Raw genomic sequence first — 22371 nt, forward strand, 5'->3', positions numbered from 1 at the left:
ATTAATTCCCAAGAAAAACAGCAGGGGGGTCCATCGTCTGGGGGTGGTTCGGCTTCAAGCGGGAAGATGTCGAATAGACAACTTTAATTTGTCAAGTGTGGGGCACAAGCGTTGCTACCAAAAGTAGCATTACTGCTAATATGTAGCATCATTTGAAAAGTCACCTGCTAATAACTGTTTAATAAATATAGTTTTGGTCAATTGACTTAGTTGTGATTTCCTTCTCTGCATGAAAGATTAAAATGAGCATATATTAATGCAGTATGAAGAATGTTTTAATGTAGACACATAGAATCATCATACTGCTGTGATTATATGCATCAAGTGTTCATTGAAGGCTAAGGCAAAATATCGAGATATATATCGTGTATTGCGATGTGGCCTAAATATATTGAGATATTAAAAAAAGGCCATATCGCCCAGCCCTAATTGGAAACACATTTTCCAGTATTTTTTGCTTAAAATAAGACAATTGACAAAGTCAAACAATGCGCCATTGTTTTTTCAAGCTTGCATGATGCTTTGGTTTAATGTTTACCTCGAATGTCCTGGCTGAGGATTGAACCTCTGCAACAAAAAGCACATAGGTAGAAGGTGTAATATGTTTTCTTATTTTTTTAGCAGTAACAGCTTGGGTGTTTATGCCACAAAGTTTTATTTCAACAACATCGCCTCCCTGAAGTCAATTATTGTCACATTAACAAGAAACTGCAGTGTGACAGAACCAATCAATGAGCTTTGAGGCTGTCTAAAGTGAAACAGGCTTCATCTTAAGCAGCCGTTTTATGGTGTGCCAAATGTAAAAGTTCAGTCACACTTTTCTAGCAGATATATTTCTCAGATTGAACCCACTTTTCTCAGATTTAGTTCATATCATTCATCTAGATATAAATTTAGATTTAAGATTTGGCACTCACATTTAGATAGAGATTTAGATTTAGATTTAGATTTAACATTTAGTGCTCACATTTAACATTTGGCGCTCACATTTAGATTTAGATTTAACTTTTAAGTTTAGATTCAACATATAGGTTTAGATTTCAAATTTAAGTTTAGATTTAACATATAGGTTTAGATTTCAGATTTAAGTTTAGATTTAACATTTAGATAAAACATTTAGAGCAGGGGTCACCAGGTCGCCCGTAAGGACCAGATGAGTACCCCGCTGGCCTGTTCTAAAAATAGCTCAAATAGCAGCACTTACCAGTGAGCTGCCTCTATTTTTTACATTTTATTTATTTACTAGCAAGCTGGTCTTGCTTTGCTCGACATTTTTAATTCTAAGAGAGACAAAACTCAAATAGAATTTGAAAATCCAAGAAAATATTTTAAAGACTTGGTCTTCACTTGTTTAAATAAATTCATTTATTTTTTTACTTTGCTTCTTATAACTTTCAGAAAAACAATTTTGGAGAAAATAAGATTTTTAAACACATATACCCTTTTACCTTTTAAATTCCTTCCTCTTCTTTCCTGACAATTTAAATCAATGTTCAAGTATTTTTTATTTATTGTAAAGAATAATAAATACATTTTCATTTAATTCTTCATTTTAGCTTCTGTTTTTTCGACGAAGAATATTTGTGAAATATTTCTTCAAACGTATCATGATTAAAATTAAAAAAAAAATATTCTGGCAAATGTAGAAAATCTGTAAAATCAAATTAAAATCTTATTTCAAAGTCTTTTGAATTTCTTTTAAAAATGTTTATTCTGGAAAATCTAGAAGAAATAATGATTTGTCTTTGTTAGAAATATAGCTTGGTCCAATTTGTTATATATTCTAACAAAGTGCAGATTGGATTTTAACCTATTTAAAACATGTCATCAAAATTCAAAAAATAATCTTAATCAGGAAAAATTACTAATGATGTTCCATAAATTATTATTTTTTATTTTTTCCAAAAGATTCGTATTAGCTAGTTTTTCTCTTCTTTTTTTCCGTTGAATTTTGAATTTAAAGAGTCGAAATTGAAGATAAACTATGTTTCAAAATTTAATTTTCTTTTTTTTCGTGTTTTCTCCTCTTTTAAGCCGTTCAATCAAGTGGTTTTTCATCATTTATTCTCTACAAAAAACCTTCTGTAAAAGAGATTTTTTTTCGACGGAATGACAGACAGAAATACTCATTTTTTAAATATATATATATATATATTATATATATATATATATATATATATATATATTTACTAAAGGTAAATTAAGCAAATTGGCTAAATCCGGCAATTTATTTATGTGTGTATCAAACTGGTAGCCCTTCGCATTAATAGCTCTTGATTTAGAGTCAACATTTAAATGTGATGCAAATTAGCTAGATCTGAGAGAAGTGAGTTAAATCTGAAAAATATATCTGCTAGAAAAGTGTGCCTGAACTTTCAAATTAGGCCCCCCTTATCGTTTTTCGTTTGTTGTCAGTGCTTGACTTGTCTCCATATAATATATTACATTATTTTTGGATAACAAAAAGTGCAGGGCACTAACTTGTCCTACATGTCTTCTTCAAAATTACATCCCTGTTTTTTTACGAAATTAACAAAAGTAACTTGAGCGTTAATGTGATCAATTGGACTTTAGATCAAATATTAATTTTTTTTCGAGTATCAGACCATTAATAGCATTTTACACATTTAGTAAACGTTCCCACAATAGCACTATTCTAACACTGAAAACGTATAAAAGTGTTTAATGTCTTGCTCAGATAAATGCCTACAGAACACCCTGGGCCAGGAAAAAGTGTGGCATCTTGACACAGGAGCTCTTCTCTCCTTGCCACCCTGAGGTGCCCTTCCAGCAGTATTATGACTGGTGTGTCTTTGATGCTTGTGGGTGAGTAACAACATTCTTACACAGGGTGTATTACTACAGTACATGCATGTGTGTTTCTGAGTGATACATGACGTCATGTCCAGTTGCTATTTCCTCAGACTCAAACAGTATGGTGGGCATACAATCGTATCATTTATAGCAGGAAGTCAAGTAAAGCTTTGTGAAAATGTCAACTATTGTGCATGCACTGTTTTTACATGTATTCTTACATAGGAACACTTTTCTTTAAAGGGGAACATTATCACAATTTCAAAAGGGTTAAAAACAAAAAAAATCAGTTCCCAGTGGCTTGTTGTATTTTTTGAAGTTTTTAAAAAAATTTTACCGGTCCTGGAATAGCCCTAAAAAAAGCTTTAAAGTGCTTGATTTTTGCTATTTGCGATGCGACTATCCATTTCCCTGTGACGTCATACAGTGCTGCCAATGTAAACAAACAATGGCAGATACCGCAGCAAGATATAGCGACATTAGCTCGGATTCAGACTCGGATTTCAGCGGTTTAAGCGATTCAACAGATTACGCATGTTTTGAAACGGATGGTTGGAGTATGAAAGTATTGAAGAAGAAACTGAAGCTTTTGAGCGAATAGCTATTGACGCTATTCATAGCCATAGCATGGCCTATTAGCTGCGTTAGCATCGCTGGTAAAATGTGCGGACCAAACGATTAGGACTTTCGCATCTCGTGACACTGGAGCAACTTAAATCCGTCGATTGGTAAGTGTTTTTTTCGCATTAAATGTGGGTGGAAGGAAACGTAATATAGTTGCAAATGCATCTGCAGGTTATCCATACATCTCTGTGCCATGTCTGCTTTAGCACCGCCGGTAAATAGCATGTTAGCATCGATTGGCGTAGCATGTTAGCATCGGTTAGCTGGCAGTCACGCCGCGACCAAATATGTCTGATTAGCACATAAGTCAACATCAACAAAACTCACCTTTGTGATTTTGTTGACTTTATCGTTGCAAATGCATCTGCAGGTTATCCATACATCTCTCTGCCACGTCTCTCATCGCCGGTAAAATGTGCAGACACTTTGGTACATTCAATGGGGGTCTGGCGGCAGACGCTTTCACATCTTCGGGCCAGTGGTGCAGCTTGAATCCCTCCCTGTTAGTGTTGTTACACCCTCCGACAACACACTGACGAGGCAAAATAGTCGAAAAAACGGAAAATAACAGAGCTGAGACCCAGTGTTTGTAATGTGTGGAAAATGAAAATGGCGGCTGTATTACCTCGGAGATGTCACGTTCTGAAGTCATCACTACATGAGCAATAAACAGAAAGGCGTTTAATTCGCCAAAATTCACCCTTTTAGAGTTCGGAAATCAGTTAAAAAAATATATGGTCTTTTTTCTGCACCATCAAGGTATATATTGATGCTTACATAGGTCTGGTGATAATGTTCCCCTTTAAGAAACTTTCACCTGGAATGATTTGTGTGTTGCTGCAATGTTTAGCATCAACAAATAGTCTTGTTACGAGTGCTGTTTCTGTAAACGATTAATATTATGAATCAGATTAATCACACTTCTGAATTGTGACTAATCACTACAGTTTATGGGTATACTTCGCCAGCTAATAATGTGAAGTTCATGTTTTAATGTTTCGTTAGATGTTTAAGTTACTTCCCTTACTTCCAACAATTAGCGTTATTGCTAATGGCTTCCTCAAAAAGGTGTTTTGCTTCTGGATGGTATCTTTAACTTGTTGTGCTTCCATGATAAGAGAATTCATTGCTGCAATACATGCAAATGACCTTGGTTATATCTACTGTAAAGTCTTGTCAGGGTTTAGTTTGATGTGACATTTTCCAGTGGAGTGTCCCCGCTCATCTTCAACAAATAAATAAATAACATATGAATAAAATAACGTTGGCGTAAAGCCAGGAAAACAATGACCGCATGAAAACACAGTAACAACGCAGTCTGGGAATACACCAAAGAATTTAAAGGAGAAAGTAAGTTAGTAAGTAAGTACATTTTATTTGTAAAGTGCTTTTCACAGATACAACCACAAAGCGCTGTACAAAACATAGGTAAAGTAAAACAACATTTTAATTAAAACAGCAGGGCCAACATCATAAAAAGGGTACAAAGTCGATTATAATTGATAGTTAAAAGGTGCATTACTAAAAGCTTTACTAAAAATAGAAGTTTTCAAAAGTTTCAACACGGTGCCAAGATTACGGAGGGACTGGTGCAAGTTCTTCCAGAGTCTGGGAGCTATAGCCTGGAATGCCAAGTCTCCACGGGTTTTAAAACGAGTTTTGGGGATCTTTAGAAGACCGGAGGACGCGCCCTGAAGAGTAAGGGCATAACGAGACAGTGAAATACTGAGGGGCCCCACCATGCAATGCACAGAATGTAAGAACTAAAATTTTAAACTCAGTGCGGAATTTAACTGGAAGCCAATGAAGACTGGATACAGTGGGGGTAATATAGACTGTTCTGAGTGCACCGGTCAAAAGTCTGGCAGCTCCATTTTGTACAGTCTGAAGTCTCTTTAGCGTTGACTTGTTGAAAAAAGTGAAAAGAAAATAGCAATAGTCAATACGAGACGAAATGAACGTGTGAATGATAATTTCGAGATCCAATTTTGACAACAAATTTCTCACTTTAGATCATGGGTGTCAAACTATGGCCCGCGGGCCAAATCTGGCCCGCTGTGTAATTTAATTTGGCCCTTGAGGCAATATCAATTTAGCATTAGAGCTGGCTCGCCGGTGTTATACAGCGTCGGTGCCGCTGTAACACCGCATTCACCGCTAATACTCATACTTGCCAACCGTCCTAATTTTCCCGGTAGACTCCCGAAGTTCAGTGCCCCTCCCAAAAATCTCCCGGGGCAACCATTCTCCCGAATTTCTACCGATTTCCACCTGGACAACTATATTAGGGGCATGCATTTAAGGCACTGCCTTTATCGTTTTCTACAACCTGTCGTCACGTCCGCTTTTCCTCCATACTACACACACGCACAAGTGAATGCAAGGCATACTTGGTCAACAGTCATACAGGTCACACTGATGGTGGCCGTATAAACAACTTTAGCACTGTTACAAATATGCGCCACACTGTGAACCCACACCAAACAAGAATGACAAACACATTTCGGGTGAACATCCTCACCGTAACACAACAGAACAAATACCCAGAACTTCCAGCAAACTGACCAATAATTAACGTTTTATTCTAAATTTTCTCTTGCTACTTCAAAGCTTGAATGTTTGGTTCATTCATTATTGTTATTTTATTTTCAAATGTATTATTAGCCTGTGGAAAACATTTGACATTTACCTTAGAAGATTGCAAATAGAAAAAAAGGCATAATATTTTTATTTAAATTTTATTTGATATGCCATTGATATTTTTTAATTATTATTATTATTATTATTTGAAACTGGATTTTGCATGTCACTAAAGTTATATAAGCCTTGCTTGTTAAATATTTAATGCAAAACTTGGTTGGTTCCCTATTAAAAGGTTAATTTGTTCAACCTTGGCCCGCGGCTTTGTTCCGTTTAAAATTTTGGCCCACTCTGTATTTGAGTTCGACACCCCTGCTTTAGATATACCGTATTTTTCGGAGTATAAGTCGCACCTGCCAAATATGCATAATAAAGAAGGAAAAAAAACACTACAGTATAAGTCGCATTTTTGGGGGAAATTTATTTGATAAAACCCAACACCAAGAATAGACATTTGAAAGGCAATTTAAAATAAAGAATAGTGAACAACAAGCTGAATAAGTGTACGTTTTATGACGCATAAATAACCAACTGAGAAGGTGCCTGGTATGTTAACGTAACATATTATGGTAAGAGTCATTCAAATAACTATAACATATAGAACATGCTATACGTATACCAAACAATCTGTCACTCCTAATCGATACATCCCATGAAATCTTATACGTCTAGTCTCTTACGTGAATGAGCTAAATAATATTATTTGATATTTTACGGTAATTTGTTAATAATTTCACACATAAGTTGCTCCTGAGTATAAGTCACACCCCTGGCCAAACTATAAAAAAAAACTACAACTTATAGTCCGAAAAATACGGTATTTCTAAGATGATAAAAACTGTTTTTGGTCAGTTGACGGCAGTGACCTTCCAAAGACATTGACTGATCAAACACAACCCCAAGGTTTCTGAGGCTGCTTTTAACAGATGCTCCCAGATCACCCAGAGAGTTCTTGAACAGGAGGATCTTTTTTTATCAGAAGCAATTATCAGACTCTCCGTTTTGTCCGAATTTATCTGGAGGAAATTTGAGGACAACCCGTTTTTAATACAGGATACACACTCCAAGAAAGAGCTCGGAGGAAAACTCTGGCTTCTTCCTGGTGTGGATGCAGAGTTTATGAATCACAAGAATTGCCGAAGAAGCTCCCCTGCCTACTAGACAAAGCAGCCTGCAAAGTACACACAGGAAAACAGGCAGTAATACAAAGTAAAAAGACAACATGTGCTTGGATTTCTCACTCCTAACTTGTAGCTGTGACTCTGGAGGCGACTGTGAGTGTCTGTGCACGGCCATCGCCACCTACGCTGAGGAGTGTAACCGCAGAGGAGTCTACATCCGCTGGAGGTCCCAGGAGCTCTGTCGTACGTCAACCTTTTACCGCTTTCAAACTTACCTGTCGGTTGCTACTTTAGTCGCCTCATTCTCTTACTGCACTTCATTCTTCCACAGCCCTGCAGTGTGAAAATGGACTAGAGTACGATGCGTGCGGTCCAGCTTGCTCACATTCCTGTCCGAGTGTACAGCCGAGTCCACACTCTCAGTGTGACGTCTTCTCCTGTGTGGAGGGATGTTTTTGCCCTGCTGGTACTGTCCGACATGGTAAGACAAGATGTTAAAAAAAAGCACCACTTCTACAGTTGTGATCAAATGTATTCAACTCCCACACAATTTTGGTGTTTTAGCAAGTTGGACATTGGTTTCGTATTTTGTTTATAGTCATATCAAATAAAGATGCATTAAATAGACAAATGCAACTTGAATTACAACATTATATTTTGTAACATACCAAACAGTCTCATTGAAAAAATTATTCAACCCCTTGAAGATCATAACTCTTAAGAACAGAATTTGAATAAGTTCTTTTCAATCAGGTGTTGAAAACACCTGTAGATGTGATTAAAACCATAACGAGCAACAATTAAACTGATTGAAAAAGACTGTGACGCTCAGCTTTTTGTAGATGGTCAATGGTGTATTTGCAACATGGTGAAGTCCAGGGAGTAGTCAAAGAAGTCAAGAGAGGATGTAATTTCTCTTCATAAGAAAGGATATGGATATAAGAAAATAGCACATTCCAAGAGACACAGTTGGGAGCATAATTCGCAAGCTTAAAGCTAAAGGCACAGTGGAAACACTACCTGGGCGTGGTAGAAAGAGGATGCTGTGTACAGTGATGAAAAACCCCCGGGTAACAGCTGAGGAACTACAACATGACATTGCAGAGGGGGGAACGCAGGTTTCGTCCCAGACAATAAGGCGCGCACTACGAGATGAAGGCCTCCATGCCAGAACTCCCAGGCGCACCCCACTTCTGACTACCAGGCACAAGAAAAATAGACTCCAGTATGCCAAAAATCATCTGGACAAACCCCAACGGGTTTGGGAAACTGTTCTATGGAGTGATGAGACACAACTGGAACTCTTTGGGCCTATGAATCAACGTTATGTCTGGAGGAGAAAAACTGAAGCTTACAAAGAGAAGAACACCTGGCCTACTGTTAAGCATGGTGGGGGGTCAATCATGCTCTGGGGCTGTTTCTCTGCCTCAGGTACCGGGAATCTCTAGCGCCTTCAAGGCATTATGAATTCTATTTCCTACCAGGATATATTAGCTGCAAATGTCATGAAATCAGTGATGAAGTTGAGGCTTGGGAGAGGTTGGACCTTCCAACAGGACAACGCTCCCAAACATACCTCCGAATCAACATCAGAGTGGTTGCAGAAGAAGGGCTGGAAGACTCTGGAGTGGCCTTCACAGTCGCCAGACCTAAATCCTATAGAAAAGCTGTGGTGGGACTTGAAGAAGGCAGTTGCAGCACGCAAGCCCAAGAATATGAATGAACTGGAGGCCTTTGCCCAAGAGGAATGGGCTAAAATACCTGTAGATGGTTGCAAGAAGCTTGTGTCCGGTTATGTATCACGTTTGAAGGATGTAATTACTGCCAAAGGGTGTTCTACTAAGTACTAAAGATGCATGTAACTAGGGGGTTGAATACTTTTGTCAAGTAGATATAAAAAAAAAATGTCCTTTTTTGGTATTTTGTAAAATACAGTGTTACAATTTAAGTTGCATTTGTCTATTTGACACATCTTTATTTGCTATGACTATAAACAAAATACGGAATAAATGTCCAACTTGCTAAAACACCAAAATTGTGTGGGGGTTGAATAAATTTGATCACAACTGTATGTATTTAGATCGAGGCACGATTTTCAAACTAGGATTACTTTCTTTGAATGATATTGATACTTTTTTCCTCTTAAACAATAAGAAACCATTGTCATGCATGTTTTTAATGTCCATCCATCCATCCATCATCTTCCGCTTATCCGAGGTCGGGTCGCGGGGGCAGCAGCCTAAGCAGGGAAGCCCAGACTTCCCTATCCCCAGCCACTTCGTCTAGCTCTTCCCGGGGGATCCCGAGGCGTTCCCAGGCCAGCCGGGAGACATAGTCTTTCCATGTTTTTAATGTGTAAAACAAAAATGTGTTATTTGTGTTTACATTTACTTCATAAGAGACATATCAATCAATCATCAAACAATGTTTATTTATATAGCCCCAAATCACAACCGTCTCAAAGGGCTGCACAAACCACAACGACATCCTCGGTAGAGCCCACATAAGAGCAAGGAAAAACTCCCCCCAGTGGGACGTCGGTGACAGTGATAATGATGACTATGAGAAACCTTGGAGAGGACCGCATATGTGGGCAACCCCACCCCTTAGGGCAGTGGTTCTCAACATTTTTTCAGTGATGTACCCCCTGTGAACATTTTTTTAATTCAAGTACCCCCTAATCAGAGCAAAGCATTTTTGGTTAAAAAAAAAAAAGAAGTAAAATACAGCACTATGTCATCAGTCTCTGATTTACTAAATTGTATAAGAGTGCAAAATATTGCTCATTTGTAGTGGTCTTTGTTGAACTATTTGGAAAAAAGAAATAAAAATAACTAAAAACTTGTTGAAAAATAAACACATGTTCAATTATAAATAGATTTCTACACATAGAAGTAATCATGAACTTAAAGTGCCCTCTTTGGGGATTGTAATAGAGATCCATCTGGATTCATGAACTTAATTCTAAAAAAATTTTCACAAAAAAGTAAATCTTTAACATCAATATTTATGGAATATGTCCACAAAAAATCTAGCTGTCAACACTGAATATTGCATTGTTGCATTTCTTTTCACAGTTTATGAACTTACATTCATATTTTGTTGAAGTATTATTCAATAAATACATTTATAAAGGATTTTTTAATTGTTGCTATTTTTAGAATATTTTAAATAACTCTCCCGTACCACTTGGCATACCTTTAAGTACCCCCAGGGGTACACGTACCCCCATTTGAGAACCACTGCCCTAGGGGACCGAAAGCAATGGATGTCGAGCGGATCTAACATGATATTGTGAAAGTCCAATCCTTAGTGGATCTAACATAACCGCGAGAGTCCAGTCCAAAGTGGATCCAATATAGTAGCGAGAGTCCCGCCCAAAGTGGAGCCAGAAGGAAACCATCCCAAGCGGAGGCGGATCAGCAGCGCAGAGATGTCCCCAATCGATACACAGGCGAGCTGTCCATCCTGGGTCCCAACCCTGGACAGCCAGTACTTCATACTGGGCCACCAGACCAGACCCCCTCAACAAGGGAGAGGGGGACTTAGGAGAAAAAGAAAAGAAACGGCAGGTCTAAAATGGGGGTCTATTTAAAGGCTAGAGTATACAAATGGGTTTTAAAATGAGACTTAAATGCTTGTACATATAGGAATCATTTAGGATTGGTTGCCATGTGACAGTCATGTGACTATTCCAGAATATATACCAAAATGGCAGTTTATGGTAAAGCTATAGTTAATCTCCAAAAGCTCATTATTTGCTATTTAAGTTTTTTAATTTTAAATCAATGTAACAATTGTAACTCTTTAATAGCGTTTCGAAAGTGGGATTTCAATCTTTCTTTTATTTATTTCTTCAATTAATCAATTAGACACACGCTACAGAAAAATATCACTGTTGGACATTTTACATCTAAAATGTCTATATCTTAGCAATTACTAATTATATTGAGTAAAAATTAGGAATTAGTTTGACATTCAGCTTGTCACTCACCACTGTCTTTTACGCACATACGCACAGTCTATGCTCGTGTGCGTGCACATTCTAAAAGGCAACCCAAGAGAAGCAACTAACCTGTTTCAGTCGTGTGGTTGGTATGAGAGAATATACATTCAATGATAGCTCGCGTTTTTCTAAAATGCATCATTTATATCATTAGCTGACAACACACAAAGCTAATGTGTAATAGTAAACATATACCAACTCTTAACTTGATGAATAATGGTCACAGTGACAAGAATACTTTGGGGGTGAGGTGCTTTGTTTACGTAAACCTTATTGACACTTACCGTATTTTTCAGAGTATAAGTCGCTCCAGGGTATGAGTCGCACCTGTCGAAAATGCATAATAAAGAAGGAAAAAAACATATATAAGTCGCACTGGAGTATAAGTCGCACTTTTGGGGGAAATTTATTTGATAAATAACCAACTGAGAAGGTGCCTGGTATGTTAACGTAACATATTATGGTAAGAGTCATTCAAATAACTATAACATATAGGACATGCTATACGTTTACCAAACAATCTGTCACTCCTAATCGCTAAATCCCATGAAATCTTATACGTCTAGTCTCTTACGTGAATGAGCTAAATAATATTATTTGATATTTTACGGTAATGTGTTAATAATTTCACACATAAGTCACTCCTGAGTATAAGTCGCACCCCCGGCCAAACTGAAAAAAACTGCGACTTATAGTCCGAAAAATACGGTACTTTCCCAGTTTTTTCTTATATTGATATTGCCCATTTGTTTACAACAACCACATTACTGCTGAGACCATACTTGCCAACCTTGAGACCCCCGATTCCGGGAGGTGGGGGGGCGTGATCGGGGGTGGAGCGCGGGGTGTGGTTGGGGGCATGGTTAAGAGTCAAATATTTAACATATATATTAAATATATATATATATATATATATATATATATATATATATATATATATATATATAATACTTGACTTTCAGTAAATTCTAGCTATATATATATTTTATATATATATATATAATACTTGACTTTCAGTAAATTCTAGCTATATATATATTTTATATATATATATATATATATATATATATAACAGAAACACTTGAATTTCAGTGTTCATTTATTTACACATATACACACGAATCACACTCATCTACTCATTGTTGAGTTGAGGGTTGAAATGTCCATCTTTGTTCTATTCTCTGTCACTATTTTTCTAACCACAGTTAGACTCTCTGGCAGATAAGAAGTCTAGCAAAACTCCTAGCCATTATGGACAATACCTCCCACCCACTACACTCGGACCTTGCAGAGAGTATGAACACGTTCAGTGGAAGGCTCAGATTCCCAAAATGTAACAAGGAACGACACAGGAGGTCCTTCATACCGACAGCTATCAGACTGTATAATGCATATGTTCCTTGACTGCACTTAAATGTAGAATATATGTAGAATATATTTATATTATTATTATATATTATATTATTTATTATTGTCATTGTTTATTGTAAGCGAACTGTGGTGCTGAATTAAATAAAGTACATTCTATTGTACATTCTATTCTGATCTATGTACAGTAGATGACAGTATTGTCCTGTTTAAGAGTGTCACAAGTTCACAACATTGGAGCTTACGGCAGACGAACTGCTTTACGGTAGACAAAATTATGACTGCCGTTGTCATGTGTTATTACTGAGCTGGGAGGACTTTAATTAAACTGCCTAACAATAAACCCACATAAAAAAACAAAAACTCACCCTTGATCATTCTACAGTTATAACGTCATTGGGCAGACACGCTGTTTATACTGTGGGAAAGTGGGCGTGAAAACAGACTGTCAACATGTCACTCCAGCTCAGCCTGAATTTTGAGAGATTTTCGAATGAAAATTTGTCCCGGGAGGTTTTCAGGAGAGACGCTGAATTTTGGGAGTCTCCCGGAAAATCCAGAAGGGTTGGCAAGTATGGCTGTGACTCTGCCAATTCGTCTGTCTATCATGCGCTCCGCCTTACCACCCCAGTAAATGTTGGAGGTCACAGCTTGATGACGCCATCAGTAATCATCTTCAAATTGCAGATATAATCCTAAGAGCTTCAAACTAGACACCCTCAATGCCTTGGCTTTATAAATTATGTCCGTTAACATTATAAACAGAACAAAGGGCAGCCTTGTCAATGTTTACAGTGAACCAGACTGGTAAAGAATGGCATGTAGAAGAATGACTGGATGAACCCCCGACAGATAACTAGGGCGTGTAAGGACAGGGTCAAATGTGTTTTTCAATTCTATAGAGCACATTTGGACCAATTGGTCAAACTCCCATGCACCCTCCAGTTGCCTTATCTTGCCGTTCCACTGTCCTATAACGAGAACGAAAATCACATTGCACCTGCTATAGCTGAGGTTCTGCTAATGGTTGTACTTGTCTCTCCAACATTCTGGAATAAACTTTCCCAGCGAGGTTGAGGAGTGTGATACCCATGCAGTTGAGAAATACCCTCATAGCACCATTTTTGAAAAGAGGGGCCATAACCTTGTTCTGCTAATCCATTTGTAACCCAGGACCTCCTTTCAGAAGGAATCTGTACTACATGCCCCAACCACCTCAACTGGTGGTTAATGGGAATTAGCAGCATTTTTACTCTGAACTCTTTTAAGGTGACCAAACTCCTCACCCTGTCTCTTACAGTGAGTTGAGCTGCCCTACGGTAGAAATGAACCATGCTATTTGTATCCGAAATCACAAAGACGAGATCCCACAAACTAGACAACCTCAACACTTTGGTTGCGGCTAGAATATATGTCCATGAAAATTAAGAACAGTACCGGGGACACAGGACAGCTATGGTGGTCAACGTGTACAATGAACAAGCTCGACTTAGAATGTGAACCATACTACTGCTCTAGATGTACAAAAACCGAATGGCACATAGTAGTTTGTGACAAGTCCTCTACCCTCAGAGACACGGTCAGTGTCCTTTTCCAAGTCCACAGAGCAGATGTGGACAGGTTAAGGAAATTCCCACGCACCCTCCAGTACCCTTTTATTGTTATAGAGCTGGTCCAGTGTTCCATGACAAGAATGAAAACCATAACCTCCTGTAGCTGAGGTTGTACTCTACTCTATAACACTCTGGTATAAACTTTTCCAGAGAAGCTGAGGAGTGCTCTATAGTTGTTAGACACCTTCTGGTCATCCGACCTAAAAATGGGGGACCACCACCCGGGTTTCACAACACGGAGGTACTGGTGCCGAAGTCCACACAATGTTGAAGAAATTTGTCAACCAAGGCACTTTCAGAACCTTTTTTTGACAACTTCAGTGACAGTGATGGACAGGTCTGTGTTTTTGTCCTAAGACTCTGCTTTTTCCATGGAAGTTGTGTCAGTGGGGATGAGAAGGACTTAGCTTTATTCCTTACACCACCTGATTATATCCTCAGCTGAGTTCAGCAGGCCTCCATGGCTGCTTTTGAAAAGCGTGGAAAGGGCACTGCTTCTCTTTGTTGAGGTGCTGTACCATTTTAAAAATGACTTTTGTTGTTTTTGCCCTGCAGGTGACAGCTGTATTGTTCCTAATCAGTGTCCATGTGAATGGGAGGACTCCATGTTTCCACCTGGAACTACAATCACTCAACACTGCCAGAACTGGTCAGTTCACACTCTTAGTTAAAACTAATTCATGTGTCTTGTTTTGTTGTTGTTTTTTAAATGAACCTGGGCCTTGTAAATGGGCTCTCCCTGGGGATCTGTGGTGGGCTCTCCTATTTCTGGGGCTGAGGTTACCTAAGTAGTTAAAAAGCTCCTTGGTGGCAAGGCGCCGGGGGTGGACGAGATCTGCCTGGAGTTCCTTAAGGCTCTGGATGCTGTGGGGCTGTCTTGGTTGACAAGACTCTGCAAAATCGCGTGGACATCGGAGGCGGTACCTCTGTATTGGCAGTCTACATGGTGGTTCCTCTCTTTAAGAAGGGGAACCGGAGGGTGTGTTCCAACTATCGTGGGATCACACTCTTTAGCCTTTCCGGTAAGGTATATTCAGGTTTACTGGAGAGCAGGCTACGCCGGATAGACGAACCTCGGATTCAGGAGGAACAGTGTGGTTTTCGTCCTGGTCGTGGAACTGTGGACCAGCTCTATACTCTCGGCAGCGTCCCTGAGGGTGCATGGGAGTTTGCCCTACCAGTCTGCATGTGCTTTGTGGACTTGGAAAAGGCATTCGACCATGTACCCCAGGAAGTCCTGTGGGGAGTGCTCAGAGAGTATTGGGTAACGGACTGTCTGATTGTGGCGGTCCGCTCCCTGTGTGATAAGTGTCAGAGCTTGGTCCGCATTGCCGGCAGTAAGTCTGACCCGTTTCCAGTGACGGTTGGACTCCGCTTAGGCTGCCCTTTGTCACCGATTCTGTTCATAACTTTTATGGACAGAATGTCTAGGCTACATTCAGGGCGTTGAGGGTATCTGGTTTGGTGGCTGCAGGATTAGGTCTCTGCTTTTTGCAGATGATGTGGTCATAATGGTTTCATCTGGCCAAGATCTTCAGCGCTCACTGGAACGTTCGCAGCCGAGTGTGAAGTGACTGGGATGAGAATCAGCACCTCCAAGTCTGAATTCATGGTTCTCGCCCGTAAAAGGGTGGAGTGCCATCTCCGGGTTGGGGAGGAGATCTTGCCCCAAGTGGAGGAGTTCAAGTACCTTGAAGTCTTGTTCACGAGTGAGGGAAAAGGGGATTGTGAGGTCGACAGGCGGATCGGTGCGGCGTCTTCAGTAATGCGGACGCTCTACCAATCAGTTGTGGTGAAGAAGGAGCTGAGCCAGAAGGCAAAGCTCTCAAGTTACCGGTCAATATACGTTCCCATCCTCACCTATGGTCATGAGCTTTGGTTTATGACCGAAAAGACAAGATCACGGGTACAAGCAGCCAAAATGAGCTTCCTCCGCTGGGTGGCGGGGCTCTCCCTTAGAGATAGAGTGAGAAGCTCTTTCATTCGGGAGGAGCGCAAAGTAAAGCTGCTGCTCTTCCACATCGAGAGGAGCCAGATGAGGTGGTTCGAGCATCTGGTCAGGAGGCCACCCGAGCACCTCCCAGGGGAGGTGTTTCAGGCACGTCCGACCGGTAGGAGCCCACAGAGAAAACCCAGGATACGTTGGGAAGACTGTGTCTCCCGGCTGGCCTGGGAACGCCTCGGGATCCTCCGGGAGGAGCTGGACGAAGTGGTTGGAGAGAGGAAAGTCTGGGCTTCTCTGCTTAGGCTGCTGCCCCTGCGACCCGACCTGGCATAAGCAGAAGAAGATGGATGAATGAATAAGATGAACTTGCTGACTTTCTGCTTGTAATCATTTAGTTCTTGTGAGGATGGTGAGTGGCAGTGTGATGGCGTGGCTTGCCCTCCTCCTGCACCATCGTGTTTGGAATCAGAGTTTTCCTGTGCAAGTGGACGCTGTATCCCCTCTCAGTGGGTGTGTGACAATGAAGATGACTGCAGCGATGGCTCTGATGAAATTTGTCCATTCACGTGCTCTCCAGAACAATTCCGCTGTGCCAGTACACCCGGGTAAGACCACACTCACATCACAAATAACGACAGGTTAGTATTTAAAGAAATTCCGCCAAATACTACAGGTACTACAGATAATGGAAATGTTGATATTGATCCAATGCTAAATACAGTGGTTTTCATACATCTGACTTTTCATAAGATTCACTTTTTTGCCAACAGTTTGCCTCAGTTAAAAGTTACCAGTCTGAGTCATCCTTCGGCTTAATGTTGTCTTTAACAAACTGGTCCATATGCCCACTTATTATTCTGCTCAACTGAGTGTCCAAACAAAGAACCCATTTGCGAGTGATTCAGTTTCTGTACAGTACTTAATTATACTACCTATGATTACAAAATATTCTGCCATGAGACCAAAGAAAGTTGCGAGTACGAGCACTTTGATAAAGAAGGTAAGAGACAATTTGGAATTCAAACTTTTAGCAAAGTACAAAGATGCTTTCCTTGTATTTTTTTTTGTAAAATGTGTTGTGGGTGCCTGGAATGCGTTAGTTGGATTTACTTTATTATTTATGGGAGAAATTGCTACAGTTTCATACAATTTGGTTTTCGTCTGACTTTTTACATTGCTGTAAATTGAGGGCCAGTACTGTTGATGCTAATAGTAGTACTTTGTCCTTGGATATTTTGAGGATCAGAATTAAAAGGATTGCCATTGTCAGAGCAGGACTTTTTAAATCAAGCAAGTCATGGTCAAGGCCATTAAATGGTTTAGTGATATTGTCTCTAATTTTGATTAAAATAAAATAAAATATTTTTGGTGAACATCGTTTTTTTATTACCAAACCTATTTGTGAACAATTTAACAAGATACAAATACAACAATCCAAGACAATGTAACATTATCAATAGCATAGAACCATTTTTTCTTTTATCACATACAATTGTTGTCAAAAATGCAAAAGTAGGTTAACAAAAGCAAAAACTAGTATTGGCTTTTTGCCTGGCTAAAGCCTAACGTGACTCTCGCCAGATCCTTGTAGATTGAGAAGAGGGATAATGTAAAAGAGCATAATGTAATACACACAAACAGTTCAAGAAGCAGCAGCAGAAACTGCAATTGACATGAGTGACAAACATCTGCAGCAGCTCATTTGATAGAATGTTTTCCTTAAGATATAAAGACAGTGGTTAAAAGTCAAAAATTCAGAAATGAAAAATTTAAGTTAAAAATGTGCAAATAGCGCCCCTTAAAACAGATGAGACGGTTTAGATTTTACCAGAGCTTGCCGTATCTCTGTCTGCTTATAATGTTAACATTCATTCCAGCAGAATGGCTGCATCTGAGATGTTGTCATGGAGCTAAGTTTACGTGAAAGCAAAGACATGCACCTGGGGATAGTTTGATTGGCAACACTAAATTGGCCCTAGTGTGTGAATGTGAGTGTGAATGTTGTCTGTCTGTGTTGGCCCTGCGAAGAGGTGGCGACTTGTCCAGGGTGTACACCGCCTTCAGCCCGATTGTAGCTGAGATGGGCATCAGCTGCCCCCGCGACCCCGAAGGGAATAAGTGGTAGAAAATGAATGGATGGACTTTTAAAGTGAATCAACTATCATCTTGCAGTGGACCATGTCTGAACTTGGCTTTGCGTTGCGACGGCCACCCTGACTGTACTGACCAATCAGATGAAGACTTCTGTGGACCCCCCACTCCAGTTCCCCTTTGCCCAGTGGGGAATTTCAATGTGAGAACGGAAAATGTCTGTCATCCAGTCGCGTGTGTGATGGACGTCTGGACTGTGGCTTCGCTGACGGTTCTGATGAACGAGGTAACCGAAACCTAAGTTGACTTCAAATGAAGCAAACTGTGTTGTAATTATTAATTTCCTGCTGCAGACTGTGGAGTGGTTTGTGATAAAGGGGAGTTCTTGTGTGCTGGAGGACGCTGTATTCTCTACCTCCATCGATGTGATGGCCACGATGACTGCGGAGACCTCAGCGATGAAAGGGGGTATGTTTTGTTTTTTTAACCAAATCCATCATATCTATTTAATGCGGTCAGGGGCGGAGAGTGAGGCACAGGAAAACTAATAATAACATAAAATATACAGTAGGAAGGGTATTCATATCGCCCTGACACGTGAAACTTGAAGTATTCTAGGGGTGCGCTATCCACTTTAGCTGCCAGACGGCAGTAGAATGTTGATTATCCTAAAATTAGTTTTTTGGCAATTCTAACTTTGACCACAGCGTCAGTTGCTATGTAGAGTAACCTGAGCGTGCAAACTCACACAAACTGGGTTGGCACGTGCCTGTTTTTATTTCATGTTACGGCTTAAGATTTGTTATATATATATTTTTTTTATTTAACAATATTTTTCCTTATTCATTTTTTTTTTTCAGAACTGAAGTTGGTAATAATAGTCAAGCACATACAGCATAGAATTGAATAGAAAGTACTTTATTGATCCCTGGGGGAAATTCAGCACCACAGTTCGCTCACAATAAACAATAATAATAATAAATAATATACGACATATATTATACATATAATATATGAATAATATACATATATTCTACATTTAAGTGCAGTCAAGAAGGAACATATGCATTATACAGTCTGATGGCTGTCGGTATGAAGGACCTCCTGTGTCGTTCCATGTTACATTTTGGGAGTCTGAGCCTTCCACTGAACGTGTTCATTCTCTCCGCAAGGTCCGAGTGTAGTGGGTGGGAGGTGTTGTCCATACTGGCTAGGAGTTTTGCTAGACTTCTCCTCTCTGACACCACCACCAGAGAGTCCAGCTTCACTCCCACCACGTTACTGGACTTCTCCACCAACTTGTCCAGTCTGTTTGCGTCCCTTACTCTCAGCCCGCTGCCCCAGCAAGCCACGGCATACAAGAAAGCGCCCGCCACCACCGACTCGTAGAACATCTTCAACATCTTTGTACAGACGTTGAAGGATCCTAGCCTCCTGAGGAAGTGGAGGCGGCTCTGTCCCTTCTTGTAGAGGGCCTCAGCGTGTTTTGACCCATTCAGCTTGTTGTCGATGTGTACTCAGAGGTATTTATAATCCTCAACCATGTCCACATCGACCCAACTGATGGAAACAGAGGTCGCCGGAGTACTCCTCCTCCTTCCCAGGTCCACAACCAGCTCCTTGGTCTTCGTCACATTGAGCTGGAGGTGGTTCTTTCCACACCATGTGACAAAGTCCTTCACCAGTGCCCTGTATTCCTCATCATCCCCATCCTCAATACACCCCACTATCGCAGAGTCATCAGAAAACTTCTGAAGGTGGCAGGACTCTGATTGATAGTGGAAATCGGTGGTGTAAATGGTGAAGAGGAAGGGGGAGAGGACTATACCCTGCAGGACCCCGGTGTCTCTGACCAGCCTGTCAGACACACAGTCCTGCAGTCGAACGTACTGTGGTCTGTCAGTCAGGTAATCTATAACCCAGGACACCAACGGGGCCTCCACCTGCATCTTCTCTAACTTCACACTCAGTAGCCCAGGCCGTATGGTATTGAAAGCACTGGAGAAGTCAAAAAACATGACCCTCACACTGCTTGCAGACTTGTCCAGGTGGGTGTGGGCTCGGTTCAGCAGTTAGATGACTGCGTCCTCCACTCCCAGTTGTGGCTGGTATACAGTATATGTCTGTTATGATAAGTGCTGACTAAAGTGTGACCAGTAGTATAATATAGCAGATTAGCAGATATCTGTAAACTGAAGCACAGAGGAAGAAGACAACTTTGTAGAGTTAAACTTTGGTGTATAATTTGTGGATTTAATTTAAAAAATGGTAGTGTGAGGGTTGAATGGAGCCAGTGATTGAGCACTTTCATTTTGACCTGTACCTCCTGCTGATTGGCTGCCGATGCTTGTGGCATCTTCATAACCATTGCCAACATCATAAGGCACATCAAATGTCATTATCTTACATGATCATTCATTAGTGGAGAATATTTAAACATTTGACAATTTTTTATCAATTTAGTTGGTGCAGGAGGCTAACTAAAAATTAAGACCGGGGTGCCCGAACTTTTTGGCTACAGGCCAAAAGGAAAATGTACCATGGACTACAGGATAAACACAATGATTTTAAAGGCCTACTGAAATGAGATTTTCTTATTTAAACGGGAATAGCAGGTCCATTCTATGTGTCATACTTGATCATTTCGCGATATTGCCATATTTTCGCTGAAATGATTTAGTAGAGAACATCGACGATAAAGTTCGCAACTTTTGGTCGCTAATAAAAAAATCCTGCCTTTATCGGAAGTATGTGCGCGTGACTTCACGAGTTGCAGGGCTCCACACATATTCACATTGTTTATAATGGGAGCCACCAGCAGTAAGAGCAATTCGGAATGAGAAAGCGACAATTTCCCCCATTAATTTTAGCGAGGATGAAAGATTTGTGAATTAGGATATTGATAGTGAAGGACTAGAAAGAAAGAAAAAAGCAACGGCTCCGGGCGGCCGCAGTGTGAGCGTTTCAGATGTAATCAGACACATTTACTAGGATAAATCTGGAAAATCCCTTATTTGCTTATTGTTTTAATAGTGTTTTAGTGAGATTGTAAAGATTGTAAAGACATACGTCGAAGTCGGATGGCTGCGGTGAACAAGCAGTGTCTCAGAGAGAAGCTGAGGAGACAAGCTCACCGCATCCTTTTTGGACAGCTGCTGCAGGACGACGAATAGTCCAATGATGTCTCCGGTAAGATATATATATCACAATATTCCCATCCAAAAACATGCTGGTTGACATAGAGAAACATGTTTGCTTGACAGCTCTGCTTCACAACAAACAAAGAAACTCCGGCTGTGTCTCGGTGCTGAAGACAGCTGCAATCCACCACTCTCCACCGACAGCATTGTTCTTTATAGTCTCCATTATTAAATGAACAAATTGCAAAAGATTCAGCAACACAGATGTCCAAAATACTGTGTAACTACGCGATGAACAGAGACTACTTTTAGCCGTGTTTGGTGCTGCGCTAATATTTCCTGACAGTCCGTGACGTCACGCGTACACGTCATCATTCCGCGACGTTTTCAACAAGAAACTCGCGGGAAATTTAAAATTGCAATTTAGTAAACTAAAAAGTCTGTATTGGCATGTGTTGCAATGTTAATATGTCATAATTGATATGTAAACTATCAGACTGCGTGGTCGGTAGTAGTGGGTTTCAGTAGGCCTTTAAGCGTGAAACACAAATAGTTGATATGTAAATACAGTAATACAGTTCTTAAATTAGTGTGAATAATATGGCTAAATGGCAACTAGTTAACTTTGCGGAGATGCCATTATTGGCTGTTTGAGCTTGAGAGAGGTCAGTATGAATATGTATTAGATTCGGGTTGCCATTTTTTGGTGGGCCAAACCAAAAATCTTGCAAGTCAAACTTGTCTGGCCTTACTTTGTTGATTTGTTCCCTAGCAAAACAATTGTCTTTCGTCATCTCCTGTTCGCTTGCTTCTTAGGTGTGTGTGCGCACAGACTGAATTTCAGTGCCCGGGTGACCAGTGTGTCTCTGCAGAGAAAGTGTGTGACGGACATCCAGACTGTCCATCTGGAACAGACGAAGCGGTCTGCCCAAGAAAAGGTGTAATAATAATACCAATAGCTATTCATATTTAATTTGGTCAACAGTAGTGTATGTCTAAAAGGTCCTTA

General features: G+C 40.1%; 1 protein-coding gene across 1 annotated transcript in view; it reads left to right on the forward strand.

Annotated features, from left to right (window-relative positions):
- sspo (SCO-spondin) overlaps positions 1–22371 on the forward strand; it is a 391512-nt gene that overhangs the window by 72259 nt on the left and 296882 nt on the right. Inside the window, 9 exon segments of the mRNA XM_061922415.1 lie at positions 2699–2826; positions 7333–7442; positions 7531–7680; positions 14742–14835; positions 16527–16736; positions 18304–18392; positions 18395–18508; positions 18576–18690; positions 22179–22300. Coding sequence (XP_061778399.1) covers positions 2699–2826; positions 7333–7442; positions 7531–7680; positions 14742–14835; positions 16527–16736; positions 18304–18392; positions 18395–18508; positions 18576–18690; positions 22179–22300 — 1132 coding nt within the window.

Source organism: Nerophis ophidion, linkage group LG15, assembly GCF_033978795.1.
Source record: "Nerophis ophidion isolate RoL-2023_Sa linkage group LG15, RoL_Noph_v1.0, whole genome shotgun sequence".
Classification (NCBI taxonomy): domain Eukaryota; kingdom Metazoa; phylum Chordata; class Actinopteri; order Syngnathiformes; family Syngnathidae; genus Nerophis; species Nerophis ophidion.